The following is a 24,405-nucleotide window of genomic DNA, read 5'->3' on the forward strand; positions in this document are numbered from 1 at the left end:
CAGTCCCTGTTGCAGCAAAAAATGTGCCACGCCAGAGAGGAAAGGAGCATTTTCCTCTTTCAAAGGAAACTCCTGATAACTCTCTTCCTCTGTGCTACCTCAACAATTGCATTCAAGCAACCAGGAACTCCAGGATCACTTCCGGTGTTCCAAGCATAAACACTATTTTCACCAAGTTTTTCTCCCTTCCAAATAACAATTAATTGTTCTACAAGTACACACTTATATGATCTATAGCTTGAAGTTATTAAGATGTGTAAAATACTGTAAATACATGTAAATACTTCATATTAGATGTGAACTTCACATTCACATAGGCATTTAAAAAAAGTAGAGGAAACTCTACTACAGATATACGTTATAGCAAAACCCTCATCAACGAAAAATGTTCACATTAAAATTAAAACGTTGACTGCACTAATTTCTAAGATATTTTAAGAGTTCTGAGATGCCCCAGCTAGAGCCATATTGATATTGTTACCAAGTGGGATTGTAGATCGGCCGTTTGTCAGTAATAAAACCTTTAAAATGACATACTGGACATGAGGCAGACTTGCAAGTGAGAAGTAAAGTTTAATGTGTTCCAGGCCTGGACAACATAGTTGAAATAAGTGAAGAAAAATAACCTCTCCCCATGGCAGCCCACTCTCTACTGAACCATTTCCTCTTTATATAGACTCCTGACTCCACCCCTGGCTAAGCAGTCAGCAAATCACAAAGCATTTAGCAACACCCAAGATGCTCCTCCTAAAGCAATCAATCAGAGCTCTCTTCAGGCAATCAAGGCAGCTTCCCAATTACAGCATCTGCATAGATAAACACAAGTATATTAGATTCACATGTCACAGCAGAATGTGCACCTTCTGTGAGACTGAGAATCAACCTGTTACAAATACAATACAGCAACAATACAATGAATGTGTAGTGTTTACGTGCACAGTTGTACAGTTTACATTACTCTGACAGGCTGCTCTGTCACAGATATATCAACCATTATATGTCTTTTTGTCAATACTGTATATCGGTATGTCGCCAATGTGTCCGGATTTTAACAATTTTCGACCTGGCATCCCTATTATGGTATTATAGGTTCAGAAACCTTAGATCTCACAACTCACAACAACATCAGCTATTTTTTTAACATTATGCATAGGATAAGTGGTAAAAAGATAATTGTGTATATGTTTAAGTTCCAGGTTGGAACTAGTAGGTTATAGGGCAATGTGAAAGTTTGGGAGGGATAGTCAGTGGTAGTCTATAATGTGATTTGCTGCACATGAAATGTCCCACTGGCTATACAATTTCACACATTGCACCACACAGACATAGCTCCTACCGGCTACCGGTTCAATCCTGGAAATGGGTTCTGACATATTCTTGCCTTTGAACTACTCTGCCATTAAGGCACACATGCAAGGACGTACACCTGGAAAGGACCTTGTACAGACACAAAATGCACTGAAAACTGCAACGGTCAATTATATATTTTTAAATATTTATGGGTCAGACTGTGACAAAGGCCCTGCCCCAATGACTCAACCCCATTCTATCCACCTTTTGTTTCAAAATAGAAAGTTCACCCTGAAGCACAGAACATACCATAATAATCTGGAATGAGTGTGACAGAAAATTATAAATACCATACTCACTTGTCTTACTGTCTTACTGAGTATACTGTACATATGGGGGATAATTATAACCCTTAACCTAACCCTAAGTACAATCATTCCTAATAACTGCATTTTTGCCATCTAGTTCAATAACTACACTTTTTGGTCGGCACTAAGGTCTGTTAATTTTCTCATGTTCAACTTAATTTGTTGTCATGTGTATTAATACAATAAAATGTTTGCAATTTATTGATGGTGTTCCTTGTCATTCTACATTGGAACTGAAGATTCTTATTTCCGTTAGTTACTGTATCTCTGTAGAGCGCTAGATGTTCTTGTGCTGTAATCAAAAAGGCAGTCCTCACCACGACTATCCTTGCTTTGGCATCTGTATCTATACCTCCCTGGTTGTCAATACTCCAAGTAGGTGAAGGACTAGTTATTCTAGTGTGATTGGTTCAGCACTGGTTGGATTTATCTTCATTTGTTTTGTTTGTTTTTCCCTTGTCGATTAGATGTCAAGTCCTACTTGTATGTCCTCAATGTGGGTATCTATCCTTTAACTCTCTTTTGGATTTTCTGAGCACAGCTGTGCATGATTTCAAAACTGAACATTGCCATTTTGTTGTGTTGTATTATGTTGTGAGGCCGATTCTATACAAATGCCTTCTAAATCACACTTTCAAGATTTTTCAAAAATGTTCCAAAATAGCAGATGTACAAGCTTGTAGCGCGACACGAAGTGACTGCTTTCTTTGAATAGCCAGCGCAAAACTCTATAATGGCACAGATGCTTTCCCGGCTTTAATGGGTTAAAGCAGAGAGAGACAGAGCACAAGTAGCCTCGGTAGACAGGCTTTTATTTGCATTTATTTTCATTCGCATTCGGCCCAAAAAAGAAAAGCCTGGGGAAACCCATTGGAAGATCTGGCATAGGAATTAAGCCCACTCACTTCCTTGTATTTTGTGTGTGTGTGTGTGTGTGTGTGTGTGTGCGTGTGTGCGTGACTGTGTACGTGCATGTGTCGTATATTACGGAGCCACATCACGATGAAATATCAATATTGCATGTATAATGTTATATACTGTTTGTGTATGACAAACATTCACTGACTGAGTTTCTGCACGTGTTTCCTGGACACTCAATATACGACACGTGTATTCTGCATAGGGCACGGGGCTGCATCGTTACAATATTATATTACCCAACTCTCCCATAATGTTACCAACAGTATCTTAAATATTCGCATGGTGTAATTGTCCCGTAAATACATACAGTAGGCCTATATATCTACTTGTCCCATTTTGTAAAATACACATCTCTACTTGTCCCTTGCATTAAATATCTCTACACTATACTGGTGTGTGCTATGCATTGTAATGCCAGCCGCCCTGGTATCTTTGGTCCTTTATGTACACAATTAAGTTAGGTGATGTACAGGAAAATATATTGCTACACATAGGTGGCAGATACAATAACTCGGTAAGATGGAGAAATGAGATGGTTTCACGAAAATCCATATCTGTTCATACGTTTCCCCCTTAACCTTTTGACCCAAAGGTTATTCAAGTTCCTTTGCTAACAGGCAGACAACCAGATCTATTCTGTGTGCATTGTGACATACATTTTACACAAGGTGGCCTAGTTTTAACCATGATGAGCATTACAACAAAACAATACAAAAAGTAAACTAGAAAGATACACCCAGTAGATAAGAGGGCAAATCTCAGCCTGGAAGCATAAGGCGTAATAATAATAATAATACAGATATTGTACATTGTAAACTGCAATTTTGTACCTTTTGCAGCCACACAGGTTGCCCATCATGTGATTACCAGTTGTACTGTATATCATCTCTCTACTGTCTTCCTCCCATTCTCTTTAATCACGCTGCAACCAAAGTATACAGGCTATGGCTGTGGACACGTGTTTGGTCACTGAACACATCAAAACGTATTGAGAGCATGTTGTCTTCTGTAGAATAATATAAAGTTCTCAACTGGTGTGCTCTTCAGACACATCCAGGATTTCATGTCAACCACTGCAAAATGTTATGAATCATCTTTTCATTTTCTATATCAGTCTTGTGTCGTGTAATTGCTTTTGTAATTGTTGTTGTTGTTATTTTTGGGGGTTTTTTTTTGCTTACACATGTTTTCTATAATGTGCATTTTCAGACATTTAAACGTTTACCTCAATACGTGGCTCTGTAGTAACTCTGTAGAACCCCTAGGGGTCATGGACCATCTGTTGAAGATCTATGGACTAGACTAGAGGCTATTTTGAGTAATGTGAATACAGGTGTGCCTTGAGATCTTGACTTATGGCATACGCATTTAGAAAACCAAGACATACAAGGTTTCAACCTGACAGCAACAGTATTCTATAATGCATTTTCGATGGCTTTGCTTGGTCCCATTACAACACGCATCATGAATTATTTTCAACATCAGAGAATCTCAACTATCAGTTGCAGGAAATGCGAACTGATGTCATACCATGAAGGTGTTTTAACCCACATTTTGAGCGGTGGCACACCATCTCCAACATGTGACTTTGTCTGTCTGTCTGTCTGTCTGCTCTCTCTCTCTGCTCTCTTTAGTGTAACACCAATGTCTTTCAGTGACTATAATAATAATAATAATTGTAATAATAATAATAATAATAACAAAAAAAAATACATCGCATGGATGCACCTGGGACGTATCCTCAGTGATGTATCCTGAGGTTATCAGGGTTTCGGGTCTTCCAACATCATACCCCTCACTCAGGCGACCCAGCCGGGGTGATCAAGTCCCGACTGATAATAATAATAATAAAGTTATAGTTCCACCCCTCCCTCCAGACGGGTCTGATTTTAGATTAGTAATACTGACAAGCACTACTAACAATCCTTTGCAAACAATAAACTAAAAGAAGAGGTAGATGAGAACATTTCAACAGTTTGATTTATTTTGCAGAATGCACACATGGAAACAAGACAGACCCAAAGTAACATACTCCATCTCCATCAAATCAATGTGTAGGACAATGCAACTGTTTACCTCTAGCATCATCACTGATTTTTGTTAGCAATCATTCTTTATCGATATTACACATATTCAGACTTTATTTTTGTCCTGCCAAACACCACAATGACATGTGTACAAGGAGAGAATAAGGGAGTGAAAAACAAAACATAAGACTATACAAACAACAGAAATTAAACAAGAGTGAGAAATGTAAAATATCAAAATCAAAGGAAATAAAAATAGGTAATTTTGGTAATGTAGTAACATATCGGTGCATTGATGTTTCAAAACAAATTAATGACAACATATTGACAGCAGTTATAGTTGATAGTTTCTAGAAACAATGATTGTCTTTGCAATTATGGTCTTTACAACATTGCCACTCTTGGGAAAATGTTATAAAGGGCCAGCTTTATGTTGAGTAAATATGCTTATGCACTGATTATATAATATCAAAGCTTCAAAACAAAATGAATTAAATCATTTCATTAATAGAAAACAATTAGATGTATTTGTTTATTCATTTTTTCTTTGTCTGACTCTGGGTGTATAAACATAATTTTCTTAGAAATAACTATTGTAACTATATCTCTTTTTGTGCAATAAACCCATACAACTACACCACACCTACTCTTAACTACATTCATTTAAAAGAATGCAATAAAACAATTGGAAACCCCATGTAAGGCACTGTTGGTGAGAATTTGGTGAGATGGTATATGCTAAATAAATTTTGACTATGTACAAAAAAAACATCATTTAATATTACAATACAAATTCATCTTATTTACAAATGGGATTTTAAACAATTTCATGTACCCCTGTGTTGAATACAATATTGAAATCCTACTCTGCTTTAACTCAAATGAGATGCGTGTGAACTCCTCAGAATTTTAACAGGTGGATTGTTGGGGATTTACCATACAGGGAAAAGTATTGGGCATACATGAGAAAGTTTAATTTGCCATATATAATTCATCATTTTTTGGGTGACACAGATAGTTCAACTTTTGGAAACCGGAAACCTCCTTTCGAACCACTGTCACTACTGGAGGATGAAGACATTCTTGATTTTTTGGATGGGAGAGAAACCCCTCCACTTCCCTCTACTCTTGCTTCACTATCTTCTCCTAGTGTCACTTCATATGACCCCTTTGACTTTGAACCAAATCCTCCAAAGGTGCCAAACTTCAACTTGCCTTTCTTTCCTTTAACCTTGGCTCCCCCTAGATCTAAAGCAATATCGCCACCCTCTGCTTCTAAGTGACCTGATGGTGAGTCGATGGCAAGTCCTCCCTCATCACTCAGAGAGGAAGACCGGTGCCTTGATTTTTTGAATAGATCAAGTGAGGCAGATTTTCCTTTTGCTGACAAGCCAACATCACCCTCTCCTTCTAACTTCCCACCACCTAATCCACCGGAACTTAAACTTACATCTTTGGACACCTTCCCACCCTTTGCACTGCCACTAAGTTCTACATCTGGACCGGCAAGGCTCAAATCAACTGCACTTCCACCCTTTGTTTTTGATTTGCCAAAGAATTTTGGCATCTTGACCTTTACTTTTCCTCCGCTGTGCTTCAGTTCTGGACTAGGAACCTCAATATTCGGTGAACTGAACTGACCCTTTAGAGTTGCAGACCCCATGCTTACATTTCCACCAACTGCTGCTCCTGACTCAACTTCTCCTTCAACCTCCCGGCCTTGCATATGAGGCAGAGCAATGCCAAACTTTGGTACCTTTATTTTGGGGAAAGTGACTGTGCCTTCTGGGTACTGAAGTCCACCAGATGCACTGCCCCCTGAAACACTTGTATCAATGTCTGCACTACCTTTCACATCTATTCTTGGACCTTTTACACCAGCTGACAGGTCTGTCTTTCCCTGCCCATTTAGATTTAAATCAATGTCAGGCGATGTTACATTTACATTGGGCATTTTGATATGAGGTGCCTTTAGTTTCACATCTGGCCCCTCCATACTGACATTTGGAAGGTCAATACCTGAACCCTCAACACCAGCACTCAGGCTAGAAGATGAGACATTTATGTTGGGTGTGCTCAATCCAGCAGACAAAGAGGCATCCCCTTTAACTTTTGGTGATTTGATATCAAGTTCCACATTAGGAAAATGAAAATTGCCAAACAAAGACTTCTTCCCCTTTGTTCCTTTAACATGGATATCTGGTGAATCAACATCCAGTTCTACTGCAGGTGTATCAATGTGACCCTCAGGTTTCTTTACTTTGCCTTTCATTTTGGGAAGCTTAAATTTACCTTTCTTTCCCTTTACATGTATGTCAATATCAGGGGCATCAAGACTTGCATCAACATCTGGAAGGCTAACTTCTGCTTTAGGACTTTTGCCTCCCATAGTAAACGTGGGTGTTTTAACATTCACTTCAGGCCCTTCAATTTCTGGGGACTTGATTCCAAATTTAGGCCCTTTGAATTTGGGAAAGGTAACACCTGTTTTTTCAATGTCAATAGAACCACCTTCAAGATCAGGACCTACAACATTAATTTTTGGTCCTTTGACGTTAAATTCAGGTGCATTTATATCAATGTTTGCTTTTGGGAGGTTGACGTCAACATTAGGACCTTGTACATTTGGTCCTTTGAAGCCAAATGAAGGCATCTTCATTTTTGGCATTTTAAATCCTCCCTCAGGGCCTTCAATGTCAATTTCGGGACCTTCAATGTTCACTTTGGGTGCTTTTATGTCTCCCTCGATCTTTGGAACAGAGACATCCAAATCCCCTTTGACTTTTGGACCTTTCAGATTGAAATCAATGTCGGGCATAGAGATGTTGGGTCCAGATATGGATGGCATCTTGAATTTAGGTCCCTTGATTTTGCCATCAGGGCCTTCAATGTCTATCTCTGGTCCTTTGAGGTCTACTTCAGGTGCATTAATGTCAAGGTCTGCTTTGGGGAGGTTTACATTTAAATCAGGGCCCTCCAATTTGGGACCTTTAAAGCCAAATGATGGCATCTTTATTTTTGGCATTTTGAATCCTCCCTCAGGACCTTCAATGTCAACATCAGGGCCCTCAATGTTCACTTTGGGTGCATTTATGTCTCCCTCAATCTTTGGAACAGAGACATCCAAATCCCCTTTGACTTTTGGACCTTTCAGATTGAAATCAACGTCTGGCATTGATATGTTGGGTCCAGATATGGATGGCATCTTGAATTTTGGCCCTTTGATTTTACCATCAGGGCCTTCAATGTCTATCCCTGGTCCTTTGAGGTCTACTTCAGGAGCGTTAATGTCAATGTCTGCTTTGGGAAGGTTTACATCGATATCGGGGCCCTCCAATTTGGGACCTTTAAAGCCAAACGATGGCATCTTGAATTTTGGCATTTTGAATCCTCCCTCAGGACCTTCAATGTCAACTTCAGGACCTTCAATGTCCACTTTAGGTGCTTTAAAGTCTCCTTCAATCTTTGGAACTGAAACGTCCAAATCACCTTTGAGCTTTGGACCTTTCAGATTGAAATCAACATGTGGCATTGAGATGTTGGGTCCAGATATGGATGGCATCTTGAATTTAGGTCCTTTGATTTTACCATCTGGGCCTTCAATGTCTATCTCTGGTCCTTTAAGGTCTATGTTAGGGGCCCTAATGTCAAGGTCTGCTTTGGGGAGGTTTACATTTATATCAGGGCCTTCCAATTTGGGACCTTTAAAGCCAAACGATGGCATCTTCATTTTTGGCATTTTGAACCCTCCGTCAGGACCTTCAATATCAACTTCAGGACCTTCAATGTCCACTTTAGGTGCTTTTATGTCTCCCTCAATCTTTGGAACTGAGACATCCAAATCCCCTTTGAAGTTTGGACCTTTCAGATTCATATCAAAATCAGGCATGGAAATCTTGGGGCCGGATATGGATGGCATCTTGAATTTAGGTCCTTTGATTTTACCATCTGGGCCTTCAACATCAATTGCTGGTCCTTTGATGTCTACTTCAGGTGCGTTAATGTCAATGTCTGCTTTAGGAAGGCTCAAGTCAACATCAGGGCCCTCTAGTTTTGCACCTTTGAAACCAAATGATGGCATCTTGAATTTGTGTCCTTTGATTTTACCATCAGGGCCCTTGACATCAAGTTCTGGTCCTTTGATGTCTATTTCAGGTGACTTAATATCAATGTCTGCTTTAGGGAGGTTTACATCAACATCAGGGACATCCATTTTTGGACCTTTGAAGCCAAACGATGGCATCTTGAATTTTGGCATTTTGAATCCTCCCTCAGGACCTTCAATGTCGACGTCTGGGCCTTCAATGTCCACTTTAGGGGCTTTTAAGTGTCCCTCAATCTTTGGAACTGAAACATCTAAATCCCCTTTGAGCTTTGGACCTTTCAGGTTAAAATCAATATCTGGCATAGAGATGTTGGGTCCCGATATGGATGGCATCTTGAATTTAGGTCCTTTGATTTTACCATCAGGACCTTCAATATCAATTTCTGGTCCTTTCAAGTCTATGTTAGGAGCATTAATGTCAAGGCCTGATTTGGGGAGGTTTACATCGATATCAGGCCCCTCCAATTTGGGGCTTTTGAAGCCAAATGATGGCATCTTCATTTTTGGCATTTTGAATCCTCCTTCTGGACCTCCAATGTCAACTTCAGGACCTTCAATGTCCAGTTTAGGTGTTTTTAAGTCTCCCTCAATTTTCGGAACCGAGACGTCCAAATCTCCTTTGAGCTTTGGACCTTTCAAGTTGAAATCAACATCTGGCATTGAGATCTTGGGTCCTGATATAGATGGCATCTTGAATTTAGGTCCTTTGATTTTAGCATCAGGGCCTTCAACATCAAATTCTGGTCCCTTGATGTCAATATCTGCTTTGGGGAGGTTTACATCAACATCAGGTCCTTCTAACTTTGGACCTTTGAAGCCAAATGACGGCATCTTCATTTTTGGCATTTTGAATCCTCCCTCAGGGCCTTCAATGTCCACTGTAGGTGCTTTTATATCTCCTTCAATCTTTGGAACTGAAACATCTAAATCCCCTTTGAAGTTCGGACCTTTCAGATTCATATCAAAATCAGGCATGGATATCTTGGGGCCGGATATGGATGGCATCTTGAATTTAGGTCCTTTGATTTTACCATCAGGGCCTTCAACATCAATTCCTGGTCCTTTGATGTCTATTTCAGGTGCGTTAATGTCAATGTCTGCTTTGGGCAGGCTTAAGTCAATATCAGGGCCCTCAATTTTTGGACCTTTGAAGCCAAACGATGGCATCTTCATTTTAGGCATTTTGAATCCTCCCTCTGCACCTCCAATGTCAACGTCAGGACCTTCAATGTCCAGTTTAGGTGCTTTTAAGTCTCCCTCAATCTTCGGAACCGAGACGTCCAAATCCCCTTTGAGCTTTGGACCTTTCAAGTTGAAATCAACATCTGGCATTGAGATCTTGGGTCCTGATATAGATGGCATCTTGAATTTATGTCCTTTGATTTTGGCATCAGGGCCTTCAACATCAAATTCTGGTCCCTTGATGTCAATATCTGCTTTGGGGAGGTTGACATCAACATCAGGTCCTTCTAACTTTGGACCTTTGAAGCCAAATGATGGCATCTTCATTTTTGGCATTTTGAATCCTCCCTCAGGGCCTTCAATGTCCACTGTAGGTGCTTTTATATCTCCTTCAATCTTTGGGACTGAAACATCTAAATCCCCTTTGAAGTTCGGACCTTTCAGATTGAAATCAACATGTGGCATTGAGATGTTGGGTCCAGATATGGATGGCATCTTGAATTTTGGTCCTTTGATTTTACCATCAGGGCCTTCAACATCAATTCCTGGTCCTTTGATGTCTATTTCAGGTGCGTTAATGTCAATGTCTGCTTTGGGCAGGCTTAAGTCAATATCAGGGCCCTCAATTTTTGGACCTTTGAAGCCAAACGATGGCATCTTCATTTTAGGCATTTTGAATCCTCCCTCTGCACCTCCAATGTCAACTTCAGGACCTTCAATGTCTAGTTTAGGTGCTTTTAAGTCTCCCTCAATCTTCGGAACCGAGACGTCCAAATCCCCTTTGAGCTTTGGACCTTTCAGATTGAAATCAACATGTGGCATTGAGATGTTGGGTCCAGATATGGATGGCATCTTGAATTTAGGTCCTTTGATTTTACCATCAGGGCCTTCAACATCAATTCCTGGTCCTTTGATGTCTATTTCAGGTGCGTTAATGTCAATGTCTGCTTTGGGCAGGCTTAAGTCAATATCAGGGCCCTCAATTTTTGGACCTTTGAAGCCAAACGATGGCATCTTCATTTTAGGCATTTTGAATCCTCCCTCTGCACCTCCAATGTCAACTTCAGGACCTTCAATGTCTAGTTTAGGTGCTTTTAAGTCTCCCTCAATCTTCGGAACCGAGACGTCCAAATCCCCTTTGAGCTTTGGACCTTTCAGATTGAAATCAACATGTGGCATTGAGATGTTGGGTCCAGATATGGATGGCATCTTGAATTTAGGTCCTTTGATTTTACCATCAGGGCCTTCAACATCAATTCCTGGTCCTTTGATGTCTATTTCAGGTGCGTTAATGTCAATGTCTGCTTTGGGCAGGCTTAAGTCAATATCAGGGCCCTCAATTTTTGGACCTTTGAAGCCAAACGATGGCATCTTCATTTTAGGCATTTTGAATCCTCCCTCTGCACCTCCAATGTCAACTTCAGGACCTTCAATATCCAGTTTAGGTGCTTTTAAGTCTCCCTCAATCTTCGGAACCGAGACGTCCAAATCCCCTTTGAGCTTTGGACCTTTCAGGTTGAAATCAACATCTGGCATTGAGATCTTGGGTCCTGATATAGATGGCATCTTGAATTTAGGTCCTTTGATTTTAGCATCAGGGCCTTCAACATCAAATTCTGGTCCCTTGATGTCAATATCTGCTTTGGGGAGGTTTAAATCAACATCAGTTCCTTCTAACTTTGGACCTTTGAAACCAAATGATGGCATCTTCATCTTTGGCATTTTGAATCCTCCCTCAGGGCCTTCAAAATCAATTCCTGGTCCTTTGATGTCTATTTCAGGTGCGTTAATGTCAATGTCTGCTTTGGGCAGGCTTAAGTCAATATCAGGGCCATCCATTTTGTGACCTTTGAAGCCAAACGATGGCATCTTCATTTTAGGCATTTTGAATCCTCCCTCTGCACCTCCAATGTCAACTTCAGGACCTTCAATATCCACTTTAGGTGCTTTTATGTCTCCCTCAAGCTTTGGACCTTTCAGATTGAAATCAACGTCGGGCATTGAGATGTTGGGTCCTGATATTGATGGCATCTTGAATTTGGGTCCTTTGATTTTTCCATCAGGGCCTTCAATGTCGATTTCTGGTCCTTTGATATCAATGTCTGCTTTGGGGAGGTTTACGTCAACATCAGGGCCTTCCAGCTTTGGACCTTTGAAGCCAAATGACGGCATCTTGAATTTTGGCATTTTAAATCCTCCCTCTGGTCCTTCAATGTCAACTTCTGGACCTTCAATGTCCACCGTAGGTGCTTTTATGTCTCCCTCAAGCTTTGGACCTCTCAAGTTGAAATCAAGATCTGGCATTGAGATGTTGGGTCCTGATATGGATGGCATCTTGAATTTAGGACCTTTAATTTTGCCATCAGGGCCTTCAACATCAATTCCTGGTCCTTTGATGTCAATTTCAGGTGCGTTAATGTCAATGTCTGCTTTGGGCAGGCTTAAGTCAATATCAGGGCCCTCAATTTTTGGACCTTTGAAGCCAAACGATGGCATCTTCATTTTAGGCATTTTGAATCCTCCCTCTGCACCTCCAATGTCAACTTCAGGACCTTCAATGTCCAGTTTAGGTGCTTTTAAGTCTCCCTCAATCTTCGGAACCGAGACATCCAAATCCCCTTTGAGCTTTGGACCTTTCAGGTTGAAATCAACATCTGGCATTGAGAACTTGGGTCCTGATATAGATGGCATCTTGAATTTAGGTCCTTTGATTTTAGCATCAGGGCCTTCAACATCAAATTCTGGTCCCTTGATGTCAATATCTGCTTTGGGGAGGTTTACATCAACATCAGGTCCTTCTAACTTTGGACCTTTGAAGCCAAATGATGGCATCTTCATTTTTGGCATTTTGAATCCTCCCTCAGGGCCTTCAATGTCCACTGTAGGTGCTTTTATATCTCCTTCAATCTTTGGAACTGAAACGTCTAAATCCCCTTTGAAGTTCGGACCTTTCAGATTCATATCAAAATCAGGCATGGATATCTTAGGGCCAGATATGGATGGCATCTTGAATTTAGGTCCTTTGATTTTACCATCAGGGCCTTCAACATCAATTCCTGGTCCCTTGATGTCTATTTCAGGTGCGTTAATGTCAATGTCTGCTTTGGGCAGGCTTAAGTCAATATCAGGGCCCTCCATTTTCGGACCTTTGAAGCCAAACGACGGCATCTTCATTTTAGGCATTTTGAATCCTCCCTCTGCACCTCCAATGTCAACTTCAGGACCTTCAATGTCCAGTTTAGGTGCTTTTAAGTCTCCCTCAATCTTAGGAACCGAGACGTCCAAATCCCCTTTGAGCTTTGGACCTTTCAGGTTGAAATCAACATCTGGCATTGAGATCTTGGGTCCTGATATAGATGGCATCTTGAATTTAGGTCCTTTGATTTTAGCATCAGGGCCTTCAACATCAAATTCTGGTCCCTTGATGTCAATATCTGCTTTGGGGAGGTTTACGTCAACATCAGTGCCTTCCAGCTTTGGACCTTTGAAGCCAAACGATGGCATCTTCATTTTAGGCATTTTGAATCCTCCCTCTGCACCTCCAATGTCAACTTCAGGACCTTCAATATCCACTTTAGGTGCTTTCATGTCTCCCTCAAGCTTTGGACCTCTCAAGTTGAAATCAAGATCTGGCATTGAGATGTTGGGTCCTGATATTGATGGCATCTTGAATTTGGGTCCTTTGATTTTTCCATCAGGGCCTTCAACATCAATCCCTGGTCCTTTGATGTCTATTTCAGGTGCGTTAATGTCAATATCTGCGTTGGAGAGGTTTACGTCAACATCAGGGCCTTCCAGCTTTGGACCTTTGAAGCCAAATGACGGCATCTTGAATTTTGGCATTTTAAATCCTCCCTCGGGTCCTTCAATGTCAACTTCTGGACCTTCAATGTCCACCTTAGGTGCTTTTATGTCTCCCTCAAGCTTTGGACCTCTCAAGTTGAAATCAAGATCTGGCATTGAGATGTTGGGTCCTGATATGGATGGCATCTTGAATTTAGGACCTTTAATTTTGCCATCAGGGCCTTCAACATCAATTCCTGGTCCTTTGATGTCTATTTCAGGTGCGTTAATGTCAATGTCTGCTTTGGGGAGGTTAATGTCAACATCAGGGCCTTCTATCTTTGGACCTTTAAAGCCAAATGATGGCATCTTGATTTTTGGCATTTTAAATCCTCCCTCGGGTCCTTCAATGTCAACGTCTGGGCCTTCAATGTCCACCTTAGGTGCTTTTATGTCTCCCTCAAGCTTTGCACCTCTCAAGTTGAAATCAAGATCTGGCATAGAGATGTTGGGTCCTGATATGGATGGCATCTTGAATTTAGGTCCTTTTATTTTACCATCAGGTCCTTCAATGTCAATTCCGGGTCCTTTGAGGTTGACTTCAGGTGCCTTTATGTCAATGTCTGCTTTGGGGAGGTCTATATCTACACTAGGGCCTGCCAATGTTGGACCTTTGAAGCCAAACGATGGCATCTTCATTTTTGGCATCTTAAATCCTCCCTCGGGACCTTCAATGTCAACATGTGGACCTTCAATGTCCACTTTAGGGGCTTTCAAGTCTCCCTCAATCTTTGGAACAGAAAAATCCAAGTCTCCTTTAAGCTTCGGACCTTTCATATTGAAATCAACATCTGGCATTGATATCTTCGGTCCTGACATGGATGGCATCTTGAATTTTGGGCCTTTGATTTTACCATCAGGTCCTTCAACATCAATTTCTGGACCTTTGATGTCTAATTCAGGTGCTGTGATATCAATGTCTGCTTTGGGAAGGTTAATATCAACTTCTGGCATCTCCACCTTGGAGCCTTTGAACCCAAATTTTGGCATTTTGAATTTTGGCATTCGGAAACCTGTGTCTGATCTCTTCACATCAAGATCCAAAGAACCTCCTTCAAACTTGGGTGACTTTATGTCAATCTCAGGAGTGGAAACATCAACATCAAGGTCACCTTTTGCTTTTGGCCCTTTAACACTAATATCCAGTTCAGGCGTTTTTACCTTTGGACCTTTGAATCCAAATTTAGGCATTTTGAATTTTGACTTCTTTGATCCAAGTTCAGGACTATCAATGGTTAGATCTGGCCCTTCAATTTCAACCTTTGGGAAATGAATGTCCCCCTCCAAATCTCCTTTCAGCTTTGGGCTTTTAGGACTGAACTCTACATTTGGCAACGATATTTTAGGCCCGGTTATTGAGGGCATCTTGAACTTTGATCCTTTAAGATGTGCCTCTGGAGATTGAATATCAATATTTGCACCTTCAACGTCCACTTTTGGTGTCTTTATGTTTCCTTTCAACTTTGGCACTGAAATATCAACATCTCCCTTGAGATTGGGACTCTTAACATTGAAGTCAAAATCTGGCATTGAGATGTTGGGTCCTGATATGGATGGCATCTTGAATTTAGGTCCTTTGATTTTGCCATCAGGGCCTTCAATGTCGATTTCTGGTCCTTTGATGTCAACTTTAGGTGACTTGATGTCAATTTCTGCTTTGGGGAGGTTTAAGTCAACATCAGGGCCATCTATCTTTGGACCTTTGAAGCCAAATGATGGCATTTTCATTTTGGGCATTTTGAATCCTCCCTCAGGTCCTTCAATGTCAATATCTGGACCTTCAATGTTCACTTTTGGTGCTTTTAAGTCTCCCTCAATACTTGGTACTGTCACATCCCCTTTGAGCTTTGGACCTTTCAGGTTGAAATCAACATCTGGCATTGAGATCTTGGGTCCTGATAGAGATGGCATCTTGAATTTAGGCCCTTTGATTTTACCATCAGGTCCTGCAACATCAAATTCTGGTCCCTTGATATCAATGTCTGCTTTGGGGAGGTTTACATCGATGTCAGGGCCTTCTATCTTTGGTCCTTTGAAGCCAAATGATGGCATCTTGATTTTAGGCATTTTGAATCCTCCCTCAGGTCCTTCAATGTCAACTTCTGGACCTTCAATATCCACCTTAGGTGCTTTTATGTCTCCCTCAAGCTTTGGACCTCTCAAGTTGAAATCAAGATCTGGCATAGAGATGTTGGGTCCTGATATGGATGGCATCTTGAATTTAGGTCCTTTGATTTTACCATCAGGACCTTCAATGTCAATTCCGGGTCCCTTGATATCAACTTTGGGCGCCTTAATGTCAATGTCTGCTTTGGGGAGGTTTACATCAACATCTGGGCCTTCTATCTTTGGTCCTTTGAAGCCAAATGATGGCATCTTGATTTTAGGCATTTTGAATCCTCCCTCAGGTCCTTCAATGTCAACTTCTGGACCTTCAATATCCACCTTAGGTGCTTTTATGTCTCTCTCAAGCTTTGGACCTCTCAAGTTGAAATCAAGATCTGGCATAGAGATGTTGGGTCCTGATATGGATGGCATCTTAAATTTAGGTCCTTTGATTTTAGCATCAGGTCCTTCCATGTCAAATTCTGGTCCTTTGATATCAACTTTGGGCGCCTTGATATCAATGTCTGCTTTGGGGAGGTTTACATCGATGTCAGGGCCTTCTATCTTTGGACCTTTGAAGCCAAATGACGGCATCTTCATTTTTGGCATTTTGAATCCTCCATCAATGTCAACTTCTGGACCTTCAATGTCCACCTTAGGTGCTTTTAAGTCTCCCTCAAAACTTGGTACTGTCACATCCACATCCCCTTTGAGCTTCGGACCTTTCAAGTTGAAATCAACATCTGGCATTGAGAACTTGGGTCCTGATAAAGATGGCATCTTGAATTTAGGTCCTTTGATTTTACCATCAGGTCCCTCAATATCAATTTCTGGACCTTTGATGTCAACATTTGGTGCCTTGATGTCAATGTCTGCTTCGGGGAGGTTTAAGTCAACATCAGGGCCTTCTATCTTTGGACCTTTGAAGCCAAATGATGGCATCTTCATTTTAGGCATTTTGAATCCTCCCTCAGGTCCTTCAATGTCAATGTCTGGACCTTCAATGTCCAACTTAGGTGCTTTTATGTCTCCCTCAAGCTTTGGACCTCTCAAGTTGAAATCAAGATCTGGCATTGAGACCTTGGATCCAGATATGGATGGCATCTTAAATTTAGGTCCTTTGATTTTACCACCAGGTCCTTCTACGTCAAATTCTGGTGCCTTGATATCAATTTCTGCTTTGGGGAGGTTTACATCGATGTCAGGGCCTTCTATCTTTGGACCTTTGAAGCCAAATGATGGCATCTTCATTTTTGGCATTTTGAATCCTCCCTCAGGTCCCTCAATGTCAACTTCTGGACCTTCAATGTCCACCTTAGGTGCTTTTAAGTCTCCCTTGATACTTGGTACTGCCACATCGACATCCCCTTTGAGCTTCGGACCTTTCAGGTTGAAATCAACATCTGGCATTGAGATCTTGGGTCCCGATATAGATGGCATCTTGAATTTAGGTCCTTTGATTTTTCCATCAGGTCCTTCAACATCAATTTCTGGTCCCTTAATGTCAACTTTTGGGGCCTTGATGTCAATGTCTGCTTTGGGGAGGTTTATGTCAACATCAGGACCTTCTATGTTTGGACCTTTGAAGCCAAATGATGGCATCTTGATTTTAGGCATTTTGAATCCTCCCTCAGGTCCTTCAATGTCAATTTCTGGACCTTCAATGTCCACCTTAGGTCCTTTTATGTCTCCCTCAAGCTTTGGACCTCTCAAGTTGAAATCAAGATCTGGCATTGAGACCTTGGGTCCAGATATGGATGGCATCTTAAATTTAGGTCCTTTGATTTTACCACCAGGTCCTTCTACGTCAAATTCTGGTGCCTTGATATCAATGTCTGCTTTGGGGAGGTTTACATCGATGTCAGGGCCTTCTATCTTTGGACCTTTGAAGCCAAATGATGGCATCTTCATTTTTGGCATTTTGAATCCTCCCTCAGGTCCCTCAATGTCAACTTCTGGACCTTCAATGTCCACCTTAGGTGCTTTTAAGTCTCCCTTAATACTTGGTACTGCCACATCAACATCCCCTTTGAGCTTCGGACCTTTCAGGTTGAAATCAACATCTGGCATTGAGATCTTGGGTCCTGATATAGATGGCATCTTGAATTTAGGTCCTTTGATTTTTCCATCAGGTCCCTCAATATCAATTTCTGGTCCCTTAATGTCAACTTTTGGGGCCTTGATGTCAATGTCTGCTTTGGGGAGGTTTATGTCAACATCAGGACCTTCTATGTTTGGACCTTTGAAGCCAAATGATGGCATCTTGATTTTAGGCATTTTGAATCCTCCCTCAGGTCCTTCAATGTCAACGTCTGGACCTTCAATGTCCACCTTAGGTGCTTTTATGTCTCCCTCAAACTTTGGACCTTTCAGGTTGAAATCGATATTTGGCATTGAGACCTTTGGTCCAGATATGGATGGCATTTTAAATTTAGGTCCTTTGATTTTACCATCAGGTCCTTCTACGTCAAATTCTGGCACCTTGATATCAATGTCTGCTTTGGGGAGGTTTACATCGATGTCAGGGCCTTCTATCTTTGGACCTTTGAAGCCAAATGACGGCATCTTCATTTTTGGCATTTTGAATCCTCCTTCGATGTCAACTTCTGGACCTTCAATGTCCACCTTAGGTGCTTTTAAGTCTCCCTCAATACTTGGTACTGTCACATCCACATCCCCTTTGAGCTTCGGACCTTTCAAGTTGAAATCAACATCTGGCATTGAGAACTTGGGTCCTGATATAGATGGCATCTTGAATTTAGGTCCTTTGATTTTACCATCAGGTCCCTCAATATCAATTTCTGGACCTTTGATGTCAACATTTGGTGCCTTGATGTCAATGTCTGCTTTGGGGAGGTTTAAGTCAACATCAGGGCCTTCTATGTTTGAACCTTTGAAGCCAAATGATGGCATCTTGATTTTAGGCATTTTGAATCCTCCCTCAGGTCCTTCAATGTCAACTTCTGGACCTTCAATGTCCACCTTAGGTGCTGTCATGTCTCCCTCAAGCTTTGGACCTTTCAGGTTGAAATCGATACCTGGCATTGAGAACTTGGGTCCAGATATGGATGGCATCTTAATTTTAGGTCCTTTGATTTTACCATCAGGTCCTTCTACGTCAAATTCTGGTGCCTTGATATCAATGTCTGCTTTGGGGAGGTTTACATCGATGTCAGGGCCTTCTATCTTTGGACCTTTGAAGCCAAATGATGGCATCTTGATTTTTGGCATTTTGAATCCTCCCTCAGATCCTTCAATGTCAACTTCTGGACCTTCAATGTCCATCTTAGGTGCTTTTATGTCTCCCTCAAGCTTTGGACCTTTCAGGTTGAAATCGAAATCTGGCATTGAGACCTTGGGTCCAGATATGGATGGCATTTTAAATTTAGGTCCTTTGATTTTTCCATCAGGTCCTTCAACATCAATTTCTGGTCCCTTAATGTCAACCTTTGGGGCCTTGATGTCAATGTCTGCTTTGGGGAGGTTTAAGTCAACATCAGGGCCTTCTATGTTTGGACCTTTGAAGCCAAATGATGGCATCTTGATTTTAGGCATTTTGAATCCTCCCTCAGGTCCTTCAATGTCAACTTCTGGACCTTCAATGTCCACCTTAGGTGCTGTCACGTCTCCCTCAAGCTTTGGACCTTTCAGGTTGAAATCGATATCTGGCATTGAGATCTTGGGTCCAGATATGGATGGCATTTTAAATTTAGGTCCTTTGATTTTACCATCAGGTCCTGCTACGTCAAATTCTGGGCCCTTGATATCAACTTTGGGCGCTTTGATATCAATGTCTGCTTTAGGGAGGTTTACATCGATGTCAGGGCCTTCCATCTTTGGACCTTTGAAGCCAAATGTCGGCATCTTCATTTTTGGCATTTTGAATCCTCCCTCAGGACCTTCAATGTCAACTTCTGGACCTTCAATGTCCACCTTCGGTGCTTTTAAGTCTCCCTCAATACTTGGTACTGATACATCCCCTTTGAGCTTCGGACCTTTCAGGTTGAAATCAACATCTGGCATTGAGATCTTGGGTCCTGATAAAGATGGCATCTTGAATTTAGGTCCTTTGATTTTACCATCAGGTCCTTCAACATCAATTTCTGGTCCCTTAATGTCAACCTTTGGGGCCTTGATGTCAATGTCTGCTTTGGGGAGGTTTACATCAACATCCAGGCCTTCTATGTTCGGGCCTTTGAAGCCAAATGATGGCATCTTGATTTTAGGCATCTTGAATCCTCCCTCAGGTCCTTCAATGTCAACTTCGGGACCTTCAATGTCCACCTTAGGTGCTTTTATGTCTCCCTCAAACTTTGGACCTTTCAGGTTTAAATCAAAGCCTGGCATTGACATCTTTGGTCCTGACATTGATGGCATCTTGAATTTAGGTCCTTTGATTTTACCATCAGGTCCTTCAACATCAATTCCTGGTCCTTTGATTTCAACGTTGGGTGCTTTGATGTCAATGTCTGCTTTGGGGAGGTTTACATCGATGTCAGGGCCTTCCATCTTTGGACCTTTGAAGCCAAATGACGGCATCTTCATTTTTGGCATTTTGAATCCTCCCTCAGGTCCTTCAATGTCAACTTCGGGACCTTCAATGTCCACCTTAGGTGCTTTCATGTCTCCCTCAAGCTTTGGACCTTTCAGGTTGAAATCGATATCTGGCATTGAGATCTTGGGTCCTGATAATGATGGCATCTTGAATTTAGGTCCTTTGATTTTACCATCAGGTCCTTCAACATCAATTGCTGGTCCCTCAATGTCAACTTTTGGGGCCTTGATGTCAATGTCTGCTTTGGGGAGGTTTACATCAACATCAGGGCCTTCTATGCTTGGACCTTTGAAGCCAAATGACGGCATCTTGATTTTAGGCATTTTGAATCCTCCTTCAGGTCCTTCAATGTCAACTTCTGGACCTCCAATGTCCACCTTATGTGCCTTTATTTCTCCCTCAAGGTTTGGACCTTTCAGGTTGAAATCGATATCTGGCATTGAGACCTTGGGTCCAGATATGGATGGCATCTTAAATTTAGGCCCCTTGATCTTACCATCTGGTCCTTCTACGTCAAATTCTGGTCCCTTGATATCAACTCTGGGCGCCTTGATATCTATGTCTGCTTTGGGGAGGTTTATGTCAACATCAGGGCCTTCTATGTTTGTTCCTTTGAAGCCAAATGAGGGCATCTTTATTTTTGGCATTTTGAATCCTCCCTCTAGACCTTCAATGTCCACTTTTGGTGTTTTTATGTCTCCTGTAATGTTTGGAACTGACACATCCACGTCCCCCTTGAGCTTTGGACCTTTCAGGTTTAAACCAATGTCTGGCATTGACATCTTTGGTCCTGACATGGATGGCATCTTGAACGTAGGTCCTTTGATTTTACCATCAGGTCCTTCAACATCAATTTCTGGTCCTTTGATGTCAACGTTGGGCGCGTTGATGTCAATGTCTGCTTTAGGGAGGTTTACATCAACGTCAGGGCCTTCTATCTTTGGACCTTTGAAGCCAAATGACGGCATCTTGATTTTGGGCATTTTGAATCCTCCATCAGGACCTTCAATGTCAACTTCTGGACCTTCAATGTCCACCTTAGGTGCCTTTATGTCTCCCTCAAGTGTTGGAACTGAAACATCCACACCCCCTTTGAGCTTTGGACCTTTCAGGTTGAAGTCAATGTCTGTCATAGAGATGTTGGGTCCTGATATGGATGGCATCTTGAATTTAGGTCCTTTGATTTTACCATCAGGGCCTCCAATGTCAATTTCTGGTCCTTTGAGGTCTACATCAGGTGTCTTAATGTCAATGTCTCCCTTGGGGAGGTTTACGTCAATATTAGGGCCCTCTAAGTTTGGACCTTTGAAGCCAAATGAGGGCATCTTAATTTTGGGCATTTTGAATCCTCCCTCAATGTCAACTTCTGGACCTTCAATGTCCACTTTGGGTGCTTTCAAGACTCCCTCAAGACTTGGTACCGACACATCCACACCACCCCCTTTGACCTTTGGACCTTTCAGATTCAAATCCATGTCTGGCATTGAGATCTTAGCTCCTGATATTGATGGAATCTTGAATTTAGGTCCTTTGATCTTACCATCTGGACCTTCAACGTCAATTTCTGGTGCCTTGACATCAATATCTGCCTTTGGGAGTTTTACATCAACATCAAGGCCCTCTATTTTTGGTCCTTTGAAGCCAAATGATGGCATCTTCATTTTTGGCATGTTGAATCCTCCCTCAGGACCTTCAACGTCAACTTTGGGTGCTTTTAAGTCTCCCTCGATACTTGGAACAGACACATTGACATCACCTTTGAGTTTTGGACCTTTCAGGTTCAAATCAATGTCTGGCATTGAGATGTTGGGTCCTGACATGGATGGCATCTTGAATTTTGGACCTTTGATTTTACCATCAGGACCTTTAATGTCAATTTCCGTTGCTTTGATGTCAACTTTAGGTGCATTTATAGCAATGTCAGCTTCTGGAACCTTAATATCCATCTCACCTTTGGGGACGTTGACTTTAATTCCATGTCCCTTCATTTTTGGCCCTTTTACGCCAAACGATGGCATTTTAATTATGCCCTCTTTGCCTTCAAAGTCAGGGCCTCTAATGTCAATGTCTGGGTGTTTGATGTCAGCTTTTGGAACCGTAATATCCATCTCCCCTTTGGGGATGTTGACTTCAATTCCATGTCCCTTAATTTTTGACCCTTTCATGCCAAACGATGGCATCTTAATTATGCCCTCTTTGCCTTCAAAGTCAGGGCCTCTAATGTCAATGTCTGGGTGTTTGATGTCAACTTCAGGTGCCTTTATAGCAATGTCGGATTTTGGAACCTTAATATCCATCTCCCCTTTGGGGACGTTGACTTCAATTCCATGTCCCTTCATTTTTGGCCCTTTTATGCCAAACGATGGCATCTTAATTATGCCCTCTTTGCCTTCAAAGTCAGGGCCTCTAATGTCAATGTCTGGGTGTTTGATGTCAGCTTTTGGAACCGTAATATCCATCTCCCCTTTGGGGATGTTGACTTCAATTCCATGTCCCTTAATTTTTGACCCTTTCATGCCAAACGATGGCATCTTAATTATGCCCTCTTTGCCTTCAAAGTCAGGGCCTCTAATGTCAATGTCTGGGTGTTTGATGTCAACTTCAGGTGCCTTTATAGCAATGTCGGATTTTGGAACCTTAATATCCATCTGCCCTTTGGGGACGTTGACTTCAATTCCATGTCCCTTCATTTTTGGCCCTTTTATGCCAAACGATGGCATCTTAATTATGCCCTCTTTGCCTTCAAAGTCAGGGCCTCTAATGTCAATGTCTGGGTGTTTGATGTCAGCTTTTGGAACCGTAATATCCCCTTTGGGGACGTTGACTTCAATTCCATGTCCCTTCATTTTCGGCCCTTTTATGCCAAACGATGGCATCGTAATTATGCCCTCTTTGCCTTCAAAGTCAGGGCCTCTAATGTCAATGTCTGGGTGTTTGATGTCAATGTCATCTTTATTAAGACTAACCTTTACACCGTTCCCTTTCACATTTGGTAGTTCTGATATTTTCTGTGAGGCAAGATTTGAGGTATCAATGTCTACTGTTGGGGCTTTAAATGCAATATCTGTGTAACCACTTCCAAGTTTGACACCAGGAATATTAATATTACCTGACCCCTTTGTCTGCTGGTGACTGATGCTTATTACAGATCTTTCCATCTTTCCCCTCTCACCCAAAGGCATTTCAATATTTCCTCCTTCTACCTTCCCCACTGATGTAGATGATACATATGTGTTTTTTCCCGACACACTAAACGCCCCACCTTTGGCATCACTTGTGGCCATTTCCACACCTCCCAACCCTCCTATTGTAACATGTTTGCTACCTGTTGTCAAGCTATCTTTTATTGTCACATTTGTGCCTGACACCTGAATGCTTCCATCTCCATGCTCTCCGCTTCCCCTTGAGACCCCAAAACCTCCCAGGCCTTTAAGCCCTGACATTCCAATGTTTGGCCCCTTAAATCTGAGCCCTGCCCCACCTTCACTCTCTATCTCCCTGCTATATGTGGTGGTCTTTACCCCTCCAGTACTCCAGTGTGTTTCCTTAGAGCTATGTTGTGGCCCAGAGACATTACCCAAGTCAAACACCCCCTCTTCCTCTCCCCCTTTACCTGAGGGGCTTTCATGTGAGATTCTGATACGGGGGGAGCCATCCCCTGATTCGTGCTGTAGCCCTTTGAACTCTGGGCTTGATAGTTCAAGCTGCTCACTTATGCCACCTGGCATATCGACAGTGTAGGTAGTGATGCGGCGCGTGATGGTGGTAACGGTGCTGCCATCACTGCTCGTGCTGCTATGTCGCTCAGTGCGCACGTCGACTCCCTCTGCGAGGTCTTCAGACTTAAGTCGCGGTTTAATCTTTTTTGTGTAAATTCTCATGTAGTCCTCATCGTCACCACCCTGTTGATGGGGGGGGGGGGGGGGGTGTTAATATCTGGAGCAATTCATGTTTTGTAAAGCTGTAGTAACTTATGCGCTGTAGATTTCCCTCAAAAGATACAGTGAA

The 24,405-nt window shown here is 41.9% G+C and overlaps 1 protein-coding gene across 2 annotated transcripts in view; it reads right to left on the reverse strand.

The window, feature by feature from the left end:
- Positions 1–4,541: 4,541 nt before the first annotated feature.
- ahnak (AHNAK nucleoprotein) overlaps positions 4,542–24,405 on the reverse strand; it is a 37,186-nt gene continuing 17,322 nt past the window's right edge. Inside the window, exons 6-7 of one of the 2 annotated variants that reach the window (XM_080774725.1) lie at positions 18,455–24,299; positions 4,542–18,160 (exon numbers count right to left, since the gene is read on the reverse strand). In XM_080774725.1, coding sequence (XP_080630851.1) covers positions 5,601–18,160; positions 18,455–24,299 — 18,405 coding nt within the window. In that variant the 3' untranslated portion in view covers positions 4,542–5,600. Of the gene's footprint in view, positions 24,300–24,405 lie in introns of both variants that reach the window. The other variant, XM_080774724.1, reaches the window with a different exon arrangement.

Source organism: Protomyctophum bolini, assembly GCF_963924005.1.
Source record: "Protomyctophum bolini genome assembly, chromosome: 10".
Taxonomy (NCBI): domain Eukaryota; kingdom Metazoa; phylum Chordata; class Actinopteri; order Myctophiformes; family Myctophidae; genus Protomyctophum; species Protomyctophum bolini.